This window comes from Seriola dumerili, unplaced genomic scaffold (genome assembly GCF_002260705.1).
Source record: "Seriola dumerili isolate Sdu_G_001 unplaced genomic scaffold, Sdu_1.0 BDQW01000079.1, whole genome shotgun sequence".
Lineage (NCBI taxonomy): Eukaryota > Metazoa > Chordata > Actinopteri > Carangiformes > Carangidae > Seriola > Seriola dumerili.
In genome coordinates, this window is record NW_019174334.1 from 2,648,544 (window position 1) to 2,671,020 (window position 22,477).

The 22,477-nt window shown below is 41.6% G+C and overlaps 2 protein-coding genes across 3 annotated transcripts in view; one reads left to right on the forward strand and one right to left on the reverse strand.

Moving 5' to 3' along the window:
• Positions 1–797: 797 nt before the first annotated feature.
• Positions 798–7,716, reverse strand: LOC111221002 (glycine--tRNA ligase). The gene is made up of 17 exons (XM_022744320.1): positions 7,438–7,716; positions 6,904–7,005; positions 6,335–6,437; positions 6,087–6,228; positions 5,634–5,722; positions 4,998–5,074; positions 4,743–4,888; positions 4,509–4,658; positions 4,243–4,405; positions 3,784–3,948; positions 3,586–3,693; positions 3,314–3,459; positions 3,120–3,205; positions 2,916–3,025; positions 2,061–2,154; positions 1,767–1,957; positions 798–1,313 (listed from the first exon to the last, which is right to left on the reverse strand). Exons 1-17 carry the CDS (start codon positions 7,687–7,689, stop codon positions 1,188–1,190), a joined length of 2,250 nt encoding a protein of 749 aa, XP_022600041.1. The 5' UTR covers positions 7,690–7,716; the 3' UTR covers positions 798–1,187.
• Positions 7,717–12,628: 4,912 nt separating this feature from the next.
• The window catches only part of ctdspl (CTD small phosphatase like), a 31,539-nt gene continuing 21,690 nt past the window's right edge, over positions 12,629–22,477 (forward strand). Inside the window, exon 1 of one of the 2 annotated variants that reach the window (XM_022744263.1) lies at positions 12,629–13,166. In XM_022744263.1, coding sequence (XP_022599984.1) covers positions 13,091–13,166 — 76 coding nt within the window. In that variant the 5' untranslated portion in view covers positions 12,629–13,090. The remainder of the gene's footprint in view (positions 13,167–22,477) is intronic. The other variant, XM_022744264.1, reaches the window with a different exon arrangement.

Sequence of the window (22,477 nt, forward strand, 5' to 3'; positions counted from 1 at the left end):
TCAGAGGACAAAAATAAATTACTTGGGGAGCTTTTGACCCCCTGTTGTGCACTTAGTCACTAATGTATTTAGGAATATGTTCCATGATCTGATCTGTGTTTTAGTAGTCTATGAACCTAAACACATTTGCACACATACCCTTGAGGCCCTGAGCCACTTACCCCACTTTGCCCAGCTGTTAGTCTAGCCCTGGTATTGGTTAGTAAGTCAGAATTTCCACATTTTATCACAGGACTATCCAGCTGCAGAGGGGATTTTTTTTTTTTTTTTTTTTTTTTTTTTTAATAAATCGTATCAAGCAATGAAGTAGATTTTGATAACTAATGAGTTAAAGAAACATTTTGACCATCTAGTTAAATCTATACCCAGGAACATGTCTTTATCAAAATACTCTCTACTGGATGTACACACTCTGACAGCAGGAATCCACAGCTTCACATTAAGGAACCATCTAAGACCCGCTAGCGATTAAAGTCACTGTTAAAAAGCTGCCGTTATATTTCGATTCTACATGGGTTAATCAGGACATTTACGTAAGGTTACATTTCATAAAGCAACTGAGGCTTTACCCAAAGTTTCCCTTTTAATAGACTATATTTAAATTATTATTTCATGCTAAACATTGACAGATTCTCTTTCATAACGTGTTTCGAAGCCCCTCGTTCCATCTGAATTTGCAGGTGTTGGTGGAGACGGAGGCAGAGACAGGGATGTGACAGGGAACACTGGACATTAGTGCTTGTACTTGGCTCTGTCCGTTACCTTTTGACAACTTGATAGAAAACATTAGAGTTGTATGTCTGTGTCCAGTAAGTGCTGGCTGTTTTTATTGAAATTGTTAAATATCTCAATCCAATCTGCCTGAAAACTGGAATGGTGGACGCCTCCTTCCACTGACGACTCAAAACAACCTGATTACATTTTCTCCCTTTTAAAACATCGACATGGTCATACATGGATGAAATGTTGCTCATCGAAAGAAACAACAGTCCTGTGCAAGCTTTTCCACAACTGTTAGATATGATGAATACATGACATTTTTAGTGATTGCAGTGGTGGAGAACAGAAGGAGGGCTCGGTGCACCACTATAGCTTATTACAATACAGTTGCAATATTTTCTTTCCTGGTGATGCATACGCAACAAGTCTGTGGATTTTCACGGAGTGGCTGGCAGACGAGTGAGTTTTTACTCTTCAACCGTGTCCTTCTTGCTGGTCTCTTGTCCTTCAAAGATGGGGTACTTGCTCTCCACTTCAGCCCAGGTCAATGTGCCGTTGGCCAAATCCCGAACAATCACAGGCAAATCACTGACCTGAGGAGACAGGAAGAGTGTTAACTTGATTGTGTTACACGGTTTAACTACAGCTGTGTGTAATGAAAACTGACTACACTGAGTAGTTCCTCTTAATCTGACACCCATGGCACAAATCGGACGCACCATTCAGTCAGAAAAGAAGTCGACGTACAGTAGCAACAATGTCTAAATACTGGCAGTTGCCGCTTTTCTGGAGCCTTGACATGCACTGATGCTAAGACATGACACAGTCGCACAGCTTGAGGTGACGACGCATCACCTGGTGTGTTGCCCTTTACACCTTTCTACACAGGATTCATTGCCAAAGTAGCAAGCCAGCATCCACAATAACCATTGAGTGAGCCATGTTCTGGCTGCACTCAGACCCCAATACACACTCACTGTAGTTACACAAGTTACACTGTTCAGACATGTGAAATGGACAACTGAAAAACGGAACTGATGTTCTACCTCGGCCCTGATCTGCCTCATTGAGTCTCGGTCTCTCAGAGTGGCTGTGTGTGGCGTCTTGTTCACTGTGTCGAAGTCGATGGTGATGCCAAACGCCACTCCGATTTCATCGGTCCTGGCGTAGCGCCTCCCGATGGATCCTGAGGAGTCGTCCACCTTGTGAGACACACCATTCTTAGTCATCGCCTCGGCTGAGAAGGAGAAAGAGGAAAGTTAACCAGGACTGTAGAACATACTATTTCTCCTCTTGAGACAAAAACGGAACATATACAATATCATTATGTGGGTACTTACATAATTCCTTCACGAAGGGAACGAATTCCTGGTTTTGACTCAGAGGCAGGACGGAACATTTGTATGGAGCTACAGTAGCAGGGAAGCTAAAGTACTGTAAAAAAAGAAAACACAAATGGTCATTACAGAGAACCAGCCAACTAACAAATTTCTGCTTTACATGCAAAATGCAACAACAGTTTACAAAAGTTGTGGGTGATACAGGCAAACTGTTTTAGGATTTGGTGACACTGCCAAGTTTTTATCATCATTACTTTACAAAACAAAAAAAAAACAAAACAAAACAAACAGCTTTCATCTAATCTGTGTGGTTTCAGTCACTGAAGACTTTGTGCAAGTTGTGAACTATTTAAATTTCAGTAATACTGTCAGAGTTAGCAGCCACAAGTAACCTCTTATCTTCAAGGTCATTAAGCCACACAGTAAACACAAAACAGATGTTATACTCAGGTACTAATAATGTTTCAACTCCGTGTTCCTTCAAGCTGAACCTACCACCTGGTTTATGTCTTTATTTGTTCAGATAATAAATAATTAAATGTATTCCATTTGCTTGTAAGGGGCTTTCACGTTGATGTTATGAGGAAAACACGCTCTTAAACAGCTCTTTACAAAAAGCCCATTAAAGCAGCAGAACAGAAAACTGTTATATGAATGGTTAAGAACATAAATAGACAGCAAAATGAACAGTAAGAATACCGGAGCACAACAATACTACAAGTAGCAGCAAAAAAAATCAGCAAGGCTAAATGGCATTTTACAGGGGCAGTAGTGTCAATATCATTACATAAATCATATCACCCCCTCCCAGTATGCAATGTTACTCAGGACTGTTGATCAACACGCTCTGCTTACCGTTCTTTGTTCGTCACCTTCTCTGACGTGGAATGTGTGCTCAAAGATGGTGTACATGATCCTACCGATGCCAAAGGAGGGCTCGATTACATTTGGAACGACTTCTTCCACTGTGGAGAAGAGAGGCGGATGAATGTTGCTGAGGTTGTCACTCACAGTTTCCCCAGCATAATCTACCTCACATCTGTACTGAGCGAATCTCACCGTGCAGAGTCTTCTGGAAACGCTTCACACTGACCATGTCCTTTGTGAGTTTGAACGTCTTGCCCTCCGTCTCGATGGTGAACTCTCTGAGGAGTAAAGATAAACATGCTGGCTGTTTTGGAAAAAAATAAATAAATCACAAAACCATAATGTTTCATCGGGCGCCCATACGGCCTGCCATCAACAGCACTCACCCAGACTCGTTAAGTAGCTGCTCCTGCTCTGTAATGAAGCACTCGTCACACACGGACAGATACTCCATGGCTATCTTGGCATCCTTCTTATACGCTTTTCCAATGGCTCCTTTGTTGGGCTCAAACTGGACGACATTTACAACTTTGTGTGGAGAAATTAAGGAGACTGACTGAAGAAGAGCTAAGCAGTTGAGTACTTCGAATTTCTTGGACATTTTATGGATCACAGTGGATTTTTTTGTGCAGCGTTAAATGCTGCAATTTAAGGATATGGGTTCTTTAAGAGGCTTCTCAGCAACCAGAGGGACCTTGGTGGCTCGTGCATGGCATAGCAGATCAAAGCAAGACCTGTCAGCACACCCCACAATCTCGATCCAGCCCTGCAAGGGACAGATATATTACTCTGAGGAACAGTGTGTGGACTCCCTGAAGAGCCATGAGGAAAAAAAAAAAACTGCAACGGAACATACATAGGAGGTTTTGGCTTCAGCGTCCCAGCAGTCACAGGCGTAGTGAGCCATCTCGTTGTCCATGTGCTGTCGGAAACGCAGCTTGTCTTTGGCGATACCAACTTTAGTAAGGTAGAGGTAGATCCTCCCGATGAAATATCCCAGGACGGAGTTATTGATCACTCCCTGCATGAGACAGGAGGTGAGAAAAACTAATAATTTTGACCTCGGAAAAAGCAGTTCGATTATAATACTGGACCTTGAGTTAAGACTACTCCTTATCTAATTTGCTTAAACTTTTTTAATAGATCATATTCATCAAGATTTTTCTTCCGATCTCAAAAGCAGAATTATAGTTAAGAAGCAATTTCCTGAGCTCTACATACTTGGTTACATATCCATATTACACTTTATTTATTGAAAGCACCAATACTCCTCTACAGTTGAAATATACTTAGTTCAGATATCAGTGATTCCTACCTGCTCCACAGCATCTCCCAGCCTCATGATTTGTGCAGACTGTCCACTGGTCTGGGCCTTAGAGGAGTATAAAATGATGTCCAGGTCAGCTACACTAGAGAATTTGGGGTGGACCTTCTCATTGGGATCCACAAAGTGCTCAATCTCAGCCATGGTGAACTCTCTGCGTAGAAAATGTAGAGTGGTTACATTCCTGCTTTATCTCTCAGAAATCACTTCTCTTCATGTACAGAGACAAATGACGGTTGAGCAGGAGTAGCGCTCACCGCACACGGATGAGTCCAGAGCGAGGAGAGATTTCGTTCCTGAAGGAGTTTCCTATCTGAGCAGCGGCAAAGGGCAGTTTTCCCTGGTTAAACTCCAAAAGACGCTTGAAGTTGAGGAAGATTCCCTGAGCTGTTTCAGGCCTCAGATAGCTGCAGATCAAAATATGTGTCAGAATGACTCAACAACGACACACATTTGAGAACATCTAAGGACATATTATGTGGCGTTTTTACCCTGGCATGTTCCCCCCTGGTCCAATGGACGTCTGAAACATCAGGTTGAAGGAAATAGGAGGTGTGAGGTCATTTCCTGTAGTGGGTGACTTGACGTTGTATTTCACAAACAGATCAGTCAGTTCTTGCTGGGTGTAGTTGTCCATCTGAAAAACAAAAAAAACAAACAAAAAAAAAAAAAAACAGTACAGTGAATCATCTATAGCTTTGTCGATTACAGCTTTTCCACATAGGCAAGCATTTTCACTCAGTTACCTGAGTGACGACCTCCTCCATCTCAGCCTTCTTCTCTGCTGCACATTTCTTATCAGACATCAGCTTCTGGAGATGGGCTGTACAACGCAAACATGAAAACAGTACTCTCACAAACAGCTATGATAATACACAGTGTGACATATGACAGTTAAAAGTCAAATAAAATAAATCATTTTCTTTTGCCAAAAATGTGAATATTTGCTGAAAAAGACTATAATGTCCAAATGTCACAGGAGATGCATAACACTCTCAAGTTTAATTATATTTCTTTTGGCATTTGGGTCACTTGTCACTAAGTCTTTCAGGCACTGACATATTCTCCCTATATCTGAAATTTTTCTGCCAGCTTTTTGGCACAGTTCCAGCCTCTGTGATCCTAGTAGCTTGTATTGCTATGAAAGCCCTGTGTGATTTCTGCTGGTCCAGTCACTTCCATTCTCCCTCGGGCACAACAGTGATACTCAGAAACTGGCCAACCAGCAGCAGCCACTGACACTACAAGTTTGGACCGTGTCCATGCCTCCCACTGCAGAATCCCATGAATAATACAGATGAAAAACTTAGAGACCTCCGCTGCGGAAGCTTTTGGGATGACTAATCTTTAGTTTACACAGTAGTGGAAGCGTAGAGGCTTACCTTTGAGGAGGTGGTCAGCCCTGAAGCATTCACCATTCTTGACATCTTTTACCATGTAGTCAGCAAATTTCTCCACATGTCCTGACGTCCTGGAGAAATATAACAGCAACAAACAAAAGGAGTCAGATGCATCATGTAAAAAAAAAAAAAAAAAAGATGATAATATTTGATTTTGTTCAAAACTGTATCTGTAGCCGGGCTATGGAAGGCTGCTATGGTGACAGCTTCCATGCATAAAACTACAGAATCAATATGCGCCTGTTAATAAAAACCCAGAGTTCAGCACTTTGGAGCTGACTCTAGGAACCACCAGGCACTTGGTTCATACATAAACAACAATCAAAAACCGTTTAAAACCTGTAGAAGATACGATAGAAGAGAAAAGCACTTTCACGCTACAGTGATAATAACACATTTATAATCAGCAGACAGAAAGCATTTCCATGCACGTACTTGAGGACAGGCTCGGGGGTCAGCATGGTGCAGTCGATCTCCAGGATCTGCTCCTCCTGGATGAAGTGCTGCCTCCAGGCCTGCAGGATGTTGTTCTTCAAGGCACAGCCCACAGGGCCGAAGTCATACAGGCCGCTCACACCTAAGAGGAATTACTGCATGGTAACAGAATGCTTAAAGCCTACGTGTACGGTCGTATACTCAACAACCGAAACCTTCATTCCCACTATTAGCTGTCTTAATCTTACCTCCATAGATGGCAAAGGCCTGGTCATAGAAGAATCGCCTTTTGAGGGTATCCTCCATCTTGGTTCTGTCAACGATGTCATCTTTGGGTTGTAATGCCAGTTCCTGCAAAGAATATAATATTTACTACAATTTTTCTTACATACACCATAATGCTTTCAAGATATAAAAAAACTGAATTTAAGATATAGTTTCCTTGCATAAGCAGGGCTAGTTTTGGAAAATCTAAGAACAGTGTCCATGTTTGAATAGTGGCATATTTGTAATGTCCAAATTGAACACACCATCTACTTGACTGCGTCATGATGCTTGTCAACGCAGTGTATTGATACAAGTGAACAAAAGTGTGCATACACTTCCCAATTTTTGATATAAAGTATATGATTATTTGAGGGACAGTGGACCAGTGTGATGAATAAGCACTTCCCATTGCAAATCATGTTTCATATGTCTGTTATTCTGCAATGACGCAAGGTTTGGAACTGAATGATTCTGACTCACTGAGAAGACTGCGTTCGCATTTAATCAAGTGTATTCAAACTCGCGGTTGAACTGGTTTTTAATAACTCACCTTGGCCTCCAGAGTTCTCTTCCTTGCTTTCAGTTCAGCCACTGCTTTAGTAACATCGACATCAGGGACACCATCCTGTTTCATTTGACGAACCAGGTCCCCCTAAAACAGACAGGAGGCTTGAGACTTCCACACAGAAAATCCCTGAGCCAGATACAAATACTCAACTCAAGTCTGGGCATGTTAACAAAGCCATCAGCTGATTGTTGGATTTTTTTTTTTTCGTAGCAGGATTAAGTTGGCCTCCTTTCTTAACCCCACCCTGCTCACAAATGTCTGCAACAGCAGCAGCAGCAGCACACTGAAACGTGGCAAAGGGCGCAGACATGACTGTCAGCTATCGTTAGCGGTTAGCTAGCAAGAAATGGCTATCCTCATTCATTGACAGGTTTACAAGGAGCCGGTCAGTTAGCCGGTTAGCCTGGCAAGCTACTGGGTGTGTGTGACTGAGCCTCAGACAATAAAGACATATCTAATCCTAAACAAACCGACTTAGTTCATATCAGTTGAGAGTGTGAGATAAGTGAGCGTTACCTGTTCTTTGACTGCAAGCCTCAAAGGGGCGAGAATCTCCTCAATGTTGCCGTCCATGGTTTGTCCTTCCGCCAGCTGCAGCCACAGGCTTTTCTTCTTCTTCTTACACAAGCAGACCGACGTTGAAAACGGCCTGTTTCTGGGCGGGTAGCGGAGCAACTGCCGAACAAACCGGACCGTGGACACCGGACAGAAGGAGGAAATCTCAGTGCTGGTCCTCAGCAGTGCTGATGCTGCGCTACGAAGAAGCATGGACCGCCGTAATGCGAGAAGAGGAGAATGATGAAATCTCTGAACATAGGTAAATGCTGCTTCCGCTCCCGACCAGCACTTTCGTTACGCGTCACAAGCACTTGGCAATTTATCGGCAGATTCGCAACGAACGATTACCTAAACTAAAAGTGAAATAACGTGGCAAAATATAATTTAAAAATATCCATTGGCTATTACATGTCATTTTCCGTGGTTGAAGTTATATGGAACCAACTTATGGCAGGAAAAATAAGAAAATTAAATGTGAAAAAAAGACAACAAAAATAGTGAGACATGAAAAAAAGTAAAATTCTCAAAAAAATAAATAAATAAATAAATATATATGTGTATATATATATATATATATATATATATATATATGAGAGTGAGACAAATGAAATAAAATCTGGATTTGAATTATGACTCACTTTCTCATTATTTTGACAAAAAAAATTGTGCTTTGTAATTATTTTACTTATTTAATAATTATCTCTTAGTTTTGACTTACCATAAGTACTGTTATTATTTCCTGAATCCAACTTTGCTCTGTGTTGCTTAAAGTACAGAATGTAGTCTTATGTAAACAGCTGTCTTTCAAAAAGAATAAAAAATAAACAACAACAACAAAATAACAGTGATTATATTACAGACAGAGAACAAAGTCTTCCTGTGATGAACCACTGGAGTGTGGATTGTGGCCTTTACCAGGGTCAAGGCAGACTTTTTAACTCTAACTGCTTTCGTTTCTCTTTGCACCTTGTTGGTAGATGAAGTACCAAAACACCCTATCTACTTCTGCAATTCAGTGTTTAAAGTAATACATGTTTGATACCCTCCTAATCAACTGTATTTGAACAGTCATCCTACAGATTTTCTTCTTGAAAGCTCAGAAAACCATGCAGTAGCCTTCCCATAGCTTGTTCTAAAACTGTGGTACATAAACACCTCTTAAGAAGCCTGCTGGGGAACAAAGTACGAAGTGCATTTTTCAGATCCTCTTTGTTCATTCAAAGTCCTGTTATGTTGGAGTGGCAGAAAATCAGATTTAATAAGGACTTCACATAAACCGTCATCTATCACTGAAGCCGGAGTAATAACCCATCCTGTGATATCTGCTTCGTCTGATTCCTTTACCAAAATTGTATCTTGGTAAAGACCGTCAATCATTCCTTCCACAGGATAAATCTCCATGTATCCCCAGGGCTCAAATCTAATAATCTGAGCCCTAATTAAAACCTGTCCTGATTTTGCAGGAGAATGACGAGATGTGATTTCTACTGTTTCAATCATTTTAATACCCCTCAATGATAAAAAGACATCGTGGCATTCGATTGATGATGGCTGGTTTCTGAAGCTCTTTTCAGTCAGTTCACGCTCTGTTGAAACCAGCATGTTAGCGTCGGTTTGTCTGCTGATTGACAGTAAACAGCCTGGAGCTCAGGTGGTCATGTTGGATTGTTGACTTGGCAAATTCCATTGATCAAATAGTCCTTTTTCACAGTTGTCCAAAATGTGGTTATCACGTGCACATTTTCATTGTACAAATGATGTATATATATATATATGCTATTAATATCTTTATGTTATAATATTCAGTATAAAGTGTTTTACAGAGGTGTTCATTCAACTTCATGATCATTCTGGAGGCTGCAGATTGTGACACCATTGCATTGTATTGTATTGTATTGTATTGTATTGAATTGCTGCCTTAGACTACAACCATCTCACCTGGGTGTCCCTAATAAAGTCACAACTGAGTGTATGTTACTTAATCTTCCTAAATGTGTCTACATTTAAAATAAGCTCACTTGAAAATAGCCTGTAGCAGTTGAGATCAAGTGTAATCCACAAGGTGGCGCCACAAGAAAACGAATCATTGTTTGTGCAGAAGCAAAACCACAAAAACATCAGCAGTAAATGTCCAAGCACAGCATTTTACTGATTATTTTGTACAAAGAGTGGTCTGAGGGAGCTCTTCAACTCTAAAATTAAAACAGACTGTGACAGTTAATTAGGTTTACATATATTTTTAGACAGCTATAGACAGGCTTTGTTAGTTATCAAGCTTACCTTTGTAACATCTGTCGGCTATCAGCTTGCTCAAAAGGAAAAGCAAGCAAGTTGTATCTGCCTTTTACACGTTTTTTGCTTGTCTCATGTCTTTTTTTTTAGTGTTTGCCTCCTTGAATTTATGTGCAGGCCTCATGGAACTTCTGGACATGAGACTATATTCTCTTCCTGGACTGAACCATGTCCCTTTACAAGCCTCACCATGTCATTGTTTAGCTGTGTTTAACAGCCTGAGAAAATAAAGTGAAAGAGGCCCATGCAGAGAGAGAGAGAGAGAGAGGATTATGCGATTGCAACTCCTCACTGAACTACACCCACGTTCATAAAACATTCAAGCACCCACAGTCTGACAGCGCACCAGATGTATTTGAAGGCAGTGAAAAAGATCATCTGTGTCCTATCAAAGTTAATATCAAGACCATATTTATTTTAATTATTCATCAACAGAAATACGCTGCTGGAGGGCAGTGCCATTCAATTCCCTCCAAGAGAGAAATGTCAGAGGCCAACAGTGTTTGATGTCGATGATCAAGAAGTGAATACTTCAGTGTTTGGTTTCATGTCTTACGGTAGTGTCGGTGCATTATGTGCGGATCTTTCTTTATTCCACCCACCACACCCTCTACCGCAAAGACTGCGAGGACATGTTTTTAGCCTGTAGCTGAAATTTATTCAAAAAAAGAAATGATTATGTACAGGCTCAAATAAGCTCATGCGTTCTGTGCTCAGTCTAACAACGATTAGAGACAACCACAATCATTCATTCTGGACTGACTGCTGTTGGCTGCCACTTCAGGGTTTCATTTAATTTATAGTTTGTTTTAGTTTAGTTTTTTTTTTTATTAATGAGCACCCATAATGCTCAGGCATTGTATGAGTCCCACTTATGTGTTAAACAGCTGTAAATATTGTTATATAAGATTTATTTATAGATGACCATATATGTCATATAAGGTGCTTAGCAATGTTACATGACTCGCCCGTAAAGTGATGTGTTATTGGAGCTTATGTGTTGTATTGTTTAATCTATTTCATTATCATCATTATTTTTGTCTTTCACTTTGTCTAGTTTGTATGTTGTATGATAAAGCCATTGATTACAATGTCTAACAATGTTTGGTTTTTTTTCCTATATATTCTGATTACTGCCTGATTATTGTTATTGATGATGCTAAACCTCCAACATTTACCAAACACTGATTGATCATTCCCCCCCAACAGTTTATGACACAGACGTTTTTTTGCTATAAAAACTCTCAATACTTTCACTTCCTCCTCTTTTCCTTTGAATAATTTTATATCTAATCTATATAAAGTAAACAAGCTGTGGTTACACACATGCTGTGTCATCAGATTTCAAGAGGCCATGTAGTCTTCACACACAGAAACCTGACACCGACTGTCAAGTGCCGAGGAGAGATTGCGATAGTGCAAAGTGGCTCAGAGACCTGTGTTGCTGTGTCAATTGTACACATACATTATTGTAAACACCGTGACAGACCCACACAGCGAGCATCATATCGGCCGGGAGATTACATACTAATTATGAGCAGTATCAACAGATGACAGCCTGCACTTACTGCTGTTTTTCCTCCCGTCCATATGCCATCATACACTTGTCTCTCAGGTGGTGTCATTTAGGGCTGTGTGGGCCTCTGCTCCATTAAAGTGACAGCGAAGGTGAAGAGGGACGAACACTCAGACACGTCACTGTTGGCAACGCACCAGAAAGCCACTTTATCTCCCGTGTTGTTATTCTACGGTCCACTGAGGCTGAAATAGCATGAATAATATTTGTTTATCGGTGCATGTGGAGGGTGTAGGTCTCTGGTGCACAGCAGGATATCAGATCAAGGGACAGGGATGGGCTACATGATGTAAACCTCAGAGTAAAGGGGCACTCCACTGATTTTTACGCACACTGTAGAGGCCATCAATCGTGGGGAGAGCTTCCAAGCGTGTGAAAACAGCTGTTTAAAGTCTTCTGTGGCTCTGGAGGAGTTTCGTGAAGTCTGAGGAAAATAACCCTGATGACGTCACTGTGATGACATCAGGGTTATCTCAGCTTGGGCCCGGGCGGTACTTATTTTTTACCTGAACACACCCACTCACTTTTTGTGTTTTTTGGGAGACGACTAAAGACATGTTCCTAGCAAAACAAACTCCTTTATTAGATCTGTTTGTAGACGCCACAGGCTAGATATTGCTACGTCATGTCCTCAGTGTTGCTTTAAGGGAATTTTAGGGTAATGACATCCTGAGGGGGGAGTTTACATTCTCTATTTACATGTAAATTTCACATGGTTAATTTTTAAAGCCTGGTTCAAATGTTTTTTTTGTGTCAAATTTGTTCAGTTTGACCCTTTTAAGCCAAAAATAATCATTGAAATAGCAGGATTTGTTAAAACGCCACCAGGATTACAGTGCTGGCATTATTAGAAAGGGTTTGAAACAACATTTAGGCAATGGGGAAGACCTTATTCACCCCATAACATTTTTTTTTCAAGTTAAATATATGTTGAAAATGTGAAAAAAAATGTTTTCTTTTACAGAATTGGTTAGTGAGGGTGGGGTTGCACAAATACTTTCTAAATTATATTTGTGCAATTTATATTTGGAAGAATCTGCAAACATATTCTCAATTATGTTTTTGATTATTGTCTGTAAGTGTGTCCTGAGGCTTGAAGCTGTGTGACATGCCCCCCCCCCCAGCTTCTAAGGATAAGAAAGAATACCAACATACAGTGAGTGGTGGGCGGACTGAGTCTTTTCAGCCAGGACGGAGAGGGATAATAGATGTAATGTTGAAGGCGTGTTGTTGTTGTTGTTGTTGTTGTTGTTGTTGTAGTGAGCTCGCTTGGCTCTCTGGCAGGAGGACGGTCGCCATCTCCGGGTAAACACTGTAACCGTATCACGCAGTTGATATTGTAGTGTGTGGAGTGGAGCCGGAGCGTACAGTAGCAGCAGCAGCAGCAGCGCGGCGGCGGCAGCAGCAGCAGCAGCAGCAGCAGCAGAAGGCGGGGGCTATGCTGCCTGCAACAGCTACAGCGGACACACACGGCTTCAAAGCAGGACTGACGCTTTGTTTGTCTCCTGCACATCGGACTGTCACCTCAGATGTTGGACGCACTGTGGCCGCTTTTCCTCACTGACATTTCGTCTCGTCTGTAAGCTCCGGGGAATGGGACTGAACGCTTCGAATAAAATGGGATTTTAATGCTGCAAACAGCGGACGCTCTAGCCTGTGCACAGCCAGGGGACTGTAGTACACTTGGTAATGTTTACCAAGGAATAAAACGGTGTAGCCGAAGGTGCATAACATCTCGTTTCCATGGACAACACGTCCATAATAACACAGGTTGCAAATCCGAAAGAGGAGGAGAGCATTTCTTCAAGTCAAGATAAAGGTAAGGGGCGCACACAAACTGCAAATGTCACTCGCCATTGTTATTCCAATTCTCACATGCCTGAATTTTGATTTCCGTCTGATTTGGTGCAGCCGTAGATTGTTTACGCTGCTCGGTGCCAATCTGATCTGCAGCACCTCAGTGCAGAGAGGATACTGGGCTCCGGACTGCAATAGCAAGCCAGTGTATCGACGGAAAAACCTCCATTGTTCAGCTGAAGCAGAGAGAAACATTAAGAGCTAGAGCCCTCAGCCAGGCTGCCAGTGAATACTATGTTGTGGGTGCACTGTAACTTTACTGTCCAGAGCTTTATTTTGTAGCTTATCAAGACCTCATTTTTAAATCTTAAACATTTAACAGACTTAAAAACATGTGATATTTTCTTATCTGTGTGGAGTGAGGTGGGTTTACTACAGGGGGCGGGTACTCTACTCCTTTTCCCTTGCACTGGCGACATCCCTGTATGCATCACTGACACTGTAAAATGCCTGGTATACTACCAATAACAAATCCCACCAAATATAAAGGGTATATCAACAGTTTGACTATGATACCATCAAAAAAAAAAAAAAAAATTTTTTAAAAGCATTTAAAATGCAAGATATATAATGTGCCTGTGGGAGTCCCTTTATGTGTGTTGTAAAAGCTTGCAGGTTTGTTAAACCAAAAGCCATGAATAACAGTAGATACACATAAATCCATTTTGCACATTCTGTCCATTTTGGAATAAAAGCACGATAGTTCAGCAAAAATGTAGGACGGCAATGGCTCTACAGTAAAAACTGTATTGTTTATCAGCATCATCTGCTCCTTTGTGCAGTGCTTGATGATGATAAAACAATTATCACCATATAGCTGAGAGTGTATATGCACTCTGTTTGAAATGTCCACTTCCAGCTGCGCAAAAAAGTGCCTGAAAACAACAGCTCGACAGCTGCTCTACAGATTACAGAGGCTGAGCGAAAACACATTTTCTCTCTGTTGTTTTGCACAAGAGTCGCCACTAACCATGTGGTGATGACATCAATGACAAATCCCCCTCATGAGTCAGGAGCTTTTCAGTTTCCATTAATGTTGAGAGGGGTTTTCGCCAGTCTGTGCAGGCTGTGACACTTTTTTGAACTCTAAACAGAGAGGAAAGTCCTGCATATTTAACTCATTTCCATTTTGATTGGAGTTCACATAGCATATGCTCCTGTCCACGCAAGAAAATCAGGCAATGGATTGCTGTATACACACACGTAGGACATACGGGTGTCCATGGGAGATCACAGCAGGAGGGCATGGTTGTTTGGAGCTCAGGGCCCCCTTCATTCCCCCAGCACCCAGGGTGCTTGGAGGCCAGAGGGACCACAACTTCCTGCTACACCCATTGCTCTGTGGAAGGAAAGGTCACCTTCCTGCATCACCCTCTGCTGAGCAGCACTGACAAACATGAACCACTCTGACTCACTGACCTCCCAGCTAGTGGTCATGAAAAGAAGTAATAATCTGGACTTGTTTGCTTTGATAAGTAATTGAACACAGACCTAATTCAAAATCAGAAATGAGGTTTTGATAAAAAAAAAAAAAATAAATAAATAAATAAAACCTTTATTCTCACTGCAATAATGCATTATCCTTGCTTGAAACCACACCAGGATGGATCTGCATCATCATGGCGGCTAGAATAATTGTGATTTATGTGACGTATTTGTTCATTCCCTCATCAGCTCACTCCAATCTTATGGTGCTGCCTTGATAATTGAAAACCATTTCAAAGAAGCAAATATTCTGCTTCATCCGTCTCAGCACCGCACTGAGTAATATCACCCAGGAAATTTGTTAGAAGAAAATTAAAACTGTTGCTTTTTTTCTTTTTAGCACATCGCTTAATCGCCTGCACAGAATTCCCACACTTTCTTGTCTGCAACATCCTGCTTGTCTTGAACAGTAAATCCCAGATGATCTGGAATCTGACAATTAATCTGGCAGGATAAAATCCAGGCTCAGTCGCTGACCAGAGCGGTCAACACACACACACACACACACACACACACACACACACATACACACAGTCAGGCTCCTCCAACGGCTGCTGTGAAACACACACACACACACACACACACACACACACACACACGCACACACAGTATCACCAGGGAGCTTCCTGAATGGAGTCCCTGCCCTTCACTACTGCCTCTGTCAAAGCAGACAACAAACAGCACTTGTTGTCCAGGACAGTTACTCTGTGACCTGCTCGGGCTGCACTGAAGCCACAAATGATTCCACACACACACACACACACACACACACACACACACACACTCGCATGCTGAATATTTCAGAACACTGGCAGGCTGCTATTTTCAGAGTCCTATCAGTTTCATTCCAAGCGAAGATGTAGTAACTCATCGGAGCCAACATTTTTAGACATTTGGTCAGGTGGAGATTATATTTTTATGCATTATGGATTATGTTAAATGAAGTGAGGGGTTGGAACCATAATGTGGGTGGTTTCTTTCTTCAGACAGAGCACGTGTATTGGTACAAAGTCAACCATGTTGTATTGAAGTTGGACAAGGCTATGTTTGCACTACAGAGTCCGCTTTGAATGTATGTTTCAAAACACATTCAAACTGTTAAAAGATGAGATCAAGATAAAATATAAAACAGCCATGTTGAACTAATTTAAAGTTAGATACCAGCACTGGAGTACATAGGAGGCCAAGAAAAGAGCGTTTCTTGTCTCCAAACCCAAATTAGGCGTTTCATTTGGCAGCCGTTTACTTTTCAGGGTCTGATGCAATGAGATGTAATGGATGGACTAACAACGCACAGGGAGTCAGAGACCGGCCGGCCTCCGTCTCGCTTCACATCTCACTTGGGCTTTGCTCTGACGACTTCACAGTCCAGCAGGTATCAATGGACGAGCTGTTTACCTTAATCAGATTATCTCAAGTCTGAGTTTAGCTCTTCACTCCTGCCTGGTGACCGATGACAGACACTCCGACCGGCACGTACAGCTGCAAGCGTCGAGTTGAACAATGATTATGATGTTGGTGATTTTTGTAATCTTTTCAAAATGTGGACTGCAACATATTGCTGAAAATATGGTTGTTTTTGTTGTTAGTAGAAAAATGATGCGATTGCTCGTTTTATTTACCAAAGTCATTAAAGGAAGACTTTGAAGTATTTCTCCAAAACCAGGAATGTGTTTGTCCATCTCTCAGTACTTAGGTACTCAGGTCCAAGCTAACTGGTTCCTATCAAAGACACAAATCCCTCAGAAACAAGTATTCAATTTAAAAGAAAGGGTCAGTAATTTTCGTCAAACAGCTGGGCACTGCAGTTTTTAGCAAACATTAGCAGAACTAAATAGTGCATTGGTTGGGGGCTATTTTCAACCATGGATTAATACACATTTGGTAATCTAGTAAATATTTACTACATAAAAGTGGTAAATGTGGATTAATTCTAAATAAACTACAGTGCCCACGTTCATGATGATGAAGATACACGTTACGTACAGTATTAACTTGCATCAGGCTTCGGGTTACACAGACAATACTTGTGAGTGGGATCAATTTATCGTTGCATTGGGCTTCTCGGGGGATTTGCTGACAATAAGAAAAATATAGAATATCACCAGTGTTATTCTGTGAGTCTGCTCCTGTGTCGCACAGGGACAAAGCAGTGTGTTTGTCAGCTTTGCTTCTTCCTCACGGCTCAATATGTGTAGAATTTTCCCTAGAGTCTGTGGAATAACTTGTTTGCTTTTTTAAAAATCCCGTTTTGGGGGAAGAACATGAAACACAAATTCATTTTTTTTTTTTTTTTTTTTAATTACATGTTTGGTTTTCTTGGCTTAGGCTGAGTAATATACTGTACATTCTCCTGAACAGACATAATGTCATTCTCCCCTGTCATTACTCCAGTGGTAGCTCAAGGCCGCAACAACAGTGTAGACACTAAACTTTATATTTTACAGTGCCCATTAACCTTCAGCCTTTTCAAAAACCCCGTGGTCAATGTACTCTACCTGTCCTACTGCATGTGAATGTCTGTTATGGTGATGAGACGTGTAATTTCACTTGAAGCATAGACAAGGACGAGCAGCAGACGCTGATATTTATGTATACCAATGGCAAATGGCAAATATCACGATTCCCTCGAAGGCTTGTTGGTTAGAAAATCTTTGGACCGCCGTGAGGAAAATGAGAAGAAAAATGCTGGAGCTCTAATTTTATATTAATCTGGAGAAAGGCCTGTGAGTATATACACACTTGGCTTTTGTGGTTATTCCTGGAACTCGCTGCTGTACATTAATAAAGTGTTTACGATGTGTGGACCACACCTGCAGGGGTGTGCGCAGCGCAGCGAGCGAGGGGAGCTACTGTGAGTTTTGGCTGCCCCTGGAGTCCCTGGCACAAGTTGCCGCTCTGCTGTGTACGGCACTTCGCTGTCACGGCCGAACTCAAACTGTAGGGGGGAAAGGAGGACAACAATCTTTTACGTGGTCATAAGTGACATAGATGTCTTCGATATATATTTTGAGGATACAGTATGTCGTTCTCAAGCCGTCCACCTCCCTTGAGAATCACATTGGATTGCTATGTGCATACGGTGGAGTCGATATTCAGGGCACCATTTTGACTGAGAGAAAGAGGGAGAGAAAAGCTGGACTGCTCTGAAGTGCAGGTCCTTATTACAGATTTATGAGCCTATTTCAGCCAATGTTGCTCAGAAAAGCTGATTATCTGCACCTCCAGGGAAGTGTGTGAGTGTTAGATGTTTCCCAGCACATCTTCATTACTTTAGTCCAATACCATACTGGGCAGCTGATTGGGAAGAGTTGAATGTTTTTTTCTTCCGAGCCTAAGCTCCTTGACTGATAAGCTTGTTAACTGTATGTGCGAGATCGGCCCCCGCTTCAGCGTTTGCATGAACACGGCTGAGGTGGAATTTTGGGGGATTGTATTAATTTATGTCTTTTACATTCATTGAGGCCCACACCGAGAAACAAAGCTTGCTGTAAAAAAAACAAAAAAACAGCTGTAAGTAGAAAATAAATGCTTTGTTGTAGTAACTTTTGTGCTACGGTTGCTCTGTGCAGAGCTTGTTTGGCGTTGTAAGTAACCGCAGTGGACTTGCCAGCACTGAATTTCATATTATGTATGAGCTCATAAACAGTCAATCACCAATAGTGGCTCCCTTAGGTGTTTGTTGACGTATCAATCTCTTGTTTTGACTTGAAAACGAGGCCTAAAAATCACAGTTTGTGTTCATATCTTCCAGGCTAGCTGTTTCCCCCAATTTCAGTCTTTATGCTAACTTAAGCTAAACCCCCCCGCCCCCCCGCCCCCCGCTAAGATACATCATATGACAAACTCCATGCAAATACAAATATTTCTTTACTAAAAAAGAATGTTTTTTGGACAAAAATGATAAAATTAGATGATGGCCCACTATGTTAATCTTCTTATATTAATCAGTCTTGAATGTTAATCAAATTACCTTTCAATATTTTGATATCTGGAAGCAAGCTGAGTAGCAGTCCTGTATAGTTCCCCCTCTCTTCTGTGCACTTCCTCAGTGGCGGACTTTGGTTCTGACAACATTATGAAATTTTCTTTCTGTTAAATAAAGTGTAATAATGAGTGTTTTTTTTCCCCCCCTTAGCCAATAAGGGTTATCTCTTTTGACACAGAATGCATTAGAAAGATTTATGTCAAATTTTCACATCCGCTCACAATAAAGATTCAAGTTAAAAATCAGCAAAGTGGCCCTTAATTAGGAGGCAGCATGTAGATCTATGGATTGTGAGACACAATGAAGGAGATGCAATCGCACTGCAATCCGTCCTCGGAGAGGCCACAGGGGAAAATAGTGTGGGTTGACTCTTTCTTCACTCCTACACTGGCTGACTGTGAATACTTAAGCCTTCACTCAGAATGCAGTTAACTGGGAAGAAAGAGAAAAGGGCTCACATCGTTCCGGCTCTGAAGTCCAAGCACTGGCTTCCAGTTTAAAATAGACCGTTAACATCCTTTTACTTGTTTATTAAATCTTGTCACAGACTCTATAGTTGATATGCTGCCAGTACGACTTCAGTAGAGCCCTCAGATCCACAGATACTGTGCTACAATCTGCATTTGGGGACCTGAACTCCGTAATAATCTCCCTGTGAGTCTGACCTGAGAACAGTTTAAAGTGAAAGATACTTTCAACGCTGGTGACAGTAACTAAAAATTCTGCATTCAAAATCTTAAGTATGTGCTTGTTTTGCAGCAGAGTGACTGTCAGTGTTATATTATTATATCGATAATGCATTATCGTGTAAGTAGCATTTTAATGTAGCTGGTTACTTTATACACTGTTGGGCAATTCATTTATAACAATGCATCACGTTTTATCAAAACATGAATGTGCTTTGTATAAAAAATATTTTAATAATTAATTGTATAAAAAAGTATCCCAAAATGGATTTACAGGCAAAGGACATCCTGGCACCACTGAGTCTTATATGTCAAATAGTTTTAATTAAAACATATCATTTTTATCTTACTTATTTAATTATTTTATTTGTGTAATTCAGCAATCATGTTTTTGTCAGAGAAAGTACTGTAGGTCCTGAGAGTCACATGAGGCCAGGTTCCTGTTTCTATTCCTGTTCGTACAGTTCAGTTTCATTCCTGTGTTACGAGATGATGACGGGTCGGGATGCAGTACAGTAAATACACAATGTAAATTTAGTTTGTTTTTAGTTATCTTTTCTTTGTCTTTGAGCTGTAAATTATTTACATAAAAATTATTTCTATTTCAAATGCATACACTTAATTCCTCCTCCTTATATAATGCCTTGTGATTGGCTTGTTTCAAGATGTAAGCTGCACATGAAAAACCCCAACAGTTCTCTGCATCCCGTTGGTTGGTTCTGCTGCACAACAAAGGATTGGCTTTTTCTGGGCCTGTTTTTTTTTTGTTTTTTATGCCTGTGTGTTTTGGACTGTATGTGGGAAGTTTTATGTTCAAACGCGGTCTCAAGTGTAGCTCACTATATGCTGTGGTTGCTTGTTTTGGCGCAAACGCTGTTTCAAAATGAAAATGACTATTACAGTAACATTTAAAGCAAATTCTTCATGAAATCATATTCTGCCCCGTTGGGCCTCCATCCTGAGCAGTAACTGGTTGTGATTGCACTGTAATAATGTTGTTTATATTGATTTGAACGAGAAAATATGCACCCCAGCAGATAGGGGCATTGTCTTGTATCCAATTTCTAAGTTTGATTGACCACACCCATCGGTGACTTTCAAGTCTTCAAACTGCTTGACCACTGAAGACAAACAACTGACACTCTGGTTCCTCTGGTGCATGCTTGTCATGCTTAGCTTTAAATGCACGGTATTGTTGTGGGATTACATCACTCTGCCTTGCCTGTATATCTCGACACGTTGGCATTCAGTGGTTTTGAATGAGTGAAGACCATTATTAATGCTCCAAAAGCCACAATCCCATTGGAGCAAAAGGAGCGCCTGCCACATGGCCGCAGCAGGCTGGATGCTACCGCTCGAAACCGTCTCTTAACTGGACGGGAATGCTGGGCGCAGTCGGACAGGCCGCAAGCTAGGGTTTATTTAGCATCCGTTCAGCCAAACGGACATTGTCAAAACAGATCAATACAGTCAGAGAAAGGTGGGGGTCAAGGAAGGAAGAGTGGGTGTGTGTGTGTGTGTGTGTGTGTGTGTGTGTGTTTGTGAAGGAGAGAGAGCACAAGGAAGTGTTCCAATAGCATCTGCGTGTCTCTGGGGTTGCGGGCAGGTACCCAGCCTGGCTCTGACAAGGGGATGGCCTTTCTGCATATTTTGCCCTCTTCTGGCTGGCATTCATCACCAGTAATTGGCTATCTAAAAGGGAGATCATGTTTTGTCCGTAATGATTTTCTGTCACCCTTCCTGAATTATGCTGCATGCCAGTTTGTGAGATATTTGACAGAAGCGCATAAAAGGTTTATGCATTTTTAAAGGGATGAGCAAGGAATACGCAAATACACGAGTACAGAGGCTGGAAGACACACAAAGAGATATTCCTCTGCCTCTCCAGAGGTACAGGTGAATACTGTTTAACTGTACATCTCAAGGGGCGCTAAGTAGGACATGCTGTGTGTGAAAACGTAGAGATCAACCCCTCTCATTGAGCAGAGGCATGGGAAAATGTAGCAGCGGGCAGGGCACGCACACGCTCACACCAACACATGCACAAAAATATGACCTACTTGTTTATTTCCTTTCCAGCCATAGCGAGCCGCATTTTAATGCGCCTTAATCTGATTTACCGTTATTTTTGATGCCTGCGACGTTTATGGGTGAATTTGTATGTGAGAACAAAACTTAGAGGGGCTTAGAGGGTTTTACACATTACGGTTGGTACTGCTCAGCCAGTGAAAATAGTTGTATAATGTTTTTTTGTGGCTGTAAAGAAGCTTTCTAAAGCCTAAAAAATAACCCTAATGATGTCAGAGTGATGTCATCAGGCTTATCTCAGCTTTGACTTGGAGACTACACATTTTTAACAGGAAGCTTAGGTTACAGACTGTGGCTCAGGAGATTGAAAGATGTGGCCATTTACCAGGCAGGAAAGGTCTAATGCTGGTTGCATTGTGGGAAATGTAGGATACATTGTTTTTGGCGCTTGACCCATGTTGGGGGATTAAAGTCGGCATTTCTCTGCCACTGCTGCTTTGATTTTAACTGTTCTGTCTCAGTACCAAATTGTTGGAGTACTCCTTTAAATTCCATCAGCTCACTGGATCAACTTCCAGGATCCAGTTTTACAGCTGCATTGACAGCCTCTCCCACTCTGGGGTCACCAAGTGTACAAGCATGTCCATGTTCAAGTGAAGCCTGAAGACAGGCCTTTAATTTCATCTGACATTAATTCGTCTAACGTTTTTCTTTTTTAACCAACAGACAGGCAAGCAGGATTTCCCATCAGTCGCTGAGCCTCTGGCGTTGAGCGCACAGTTGTAGATGAGAATATAAAAAGATATATAAATAATGAACTGCCACAGCCCCAAACAATGTGGGCTGTGTTGCTGCCGGTTGCGTAACTCCAGCAGAATAGTCAGATCTCCCTCATTATTTCTCCCTGAGCTCTCAGTTGGTTAATTCTCCCATGCTTGTCATCTCCTTCATTTCGCCAAGCGCTCAAGAAGCAGCAGTCCTCGTCCCCCCCCCCGGGGGCTGCATGCAGGCTGGCACTGCCACCACAGCGCCTACAATGCTCCACGGGCTGGAAAACAGGGGCAGACCCACCCACGTCTCTTTGTC

Coding starts and splice junctions, on each gene's coding strand:
- LOC111221002 (XM_022744320.1), bottom strand. CDS start 7,689: ATGCTTCTTCGTAGCGCAGCATCAGCACTGCTGAGGACCAGCACTGAG. Junction 4,889..4,997: donor TGGAGGAGGTCGTCACTCAG/GTAACTGAGTGA, acceptor TTTGTTTTTCAG/ATGGACAACTACACCCAGCA. Junction 2,155..2,915: donor AAGGTGACGAACAAAGAACG/GTAAGCAGAGCG, acceptor CTTTTTTTACAG/TACTTTAGCTTCCCTGCTAC.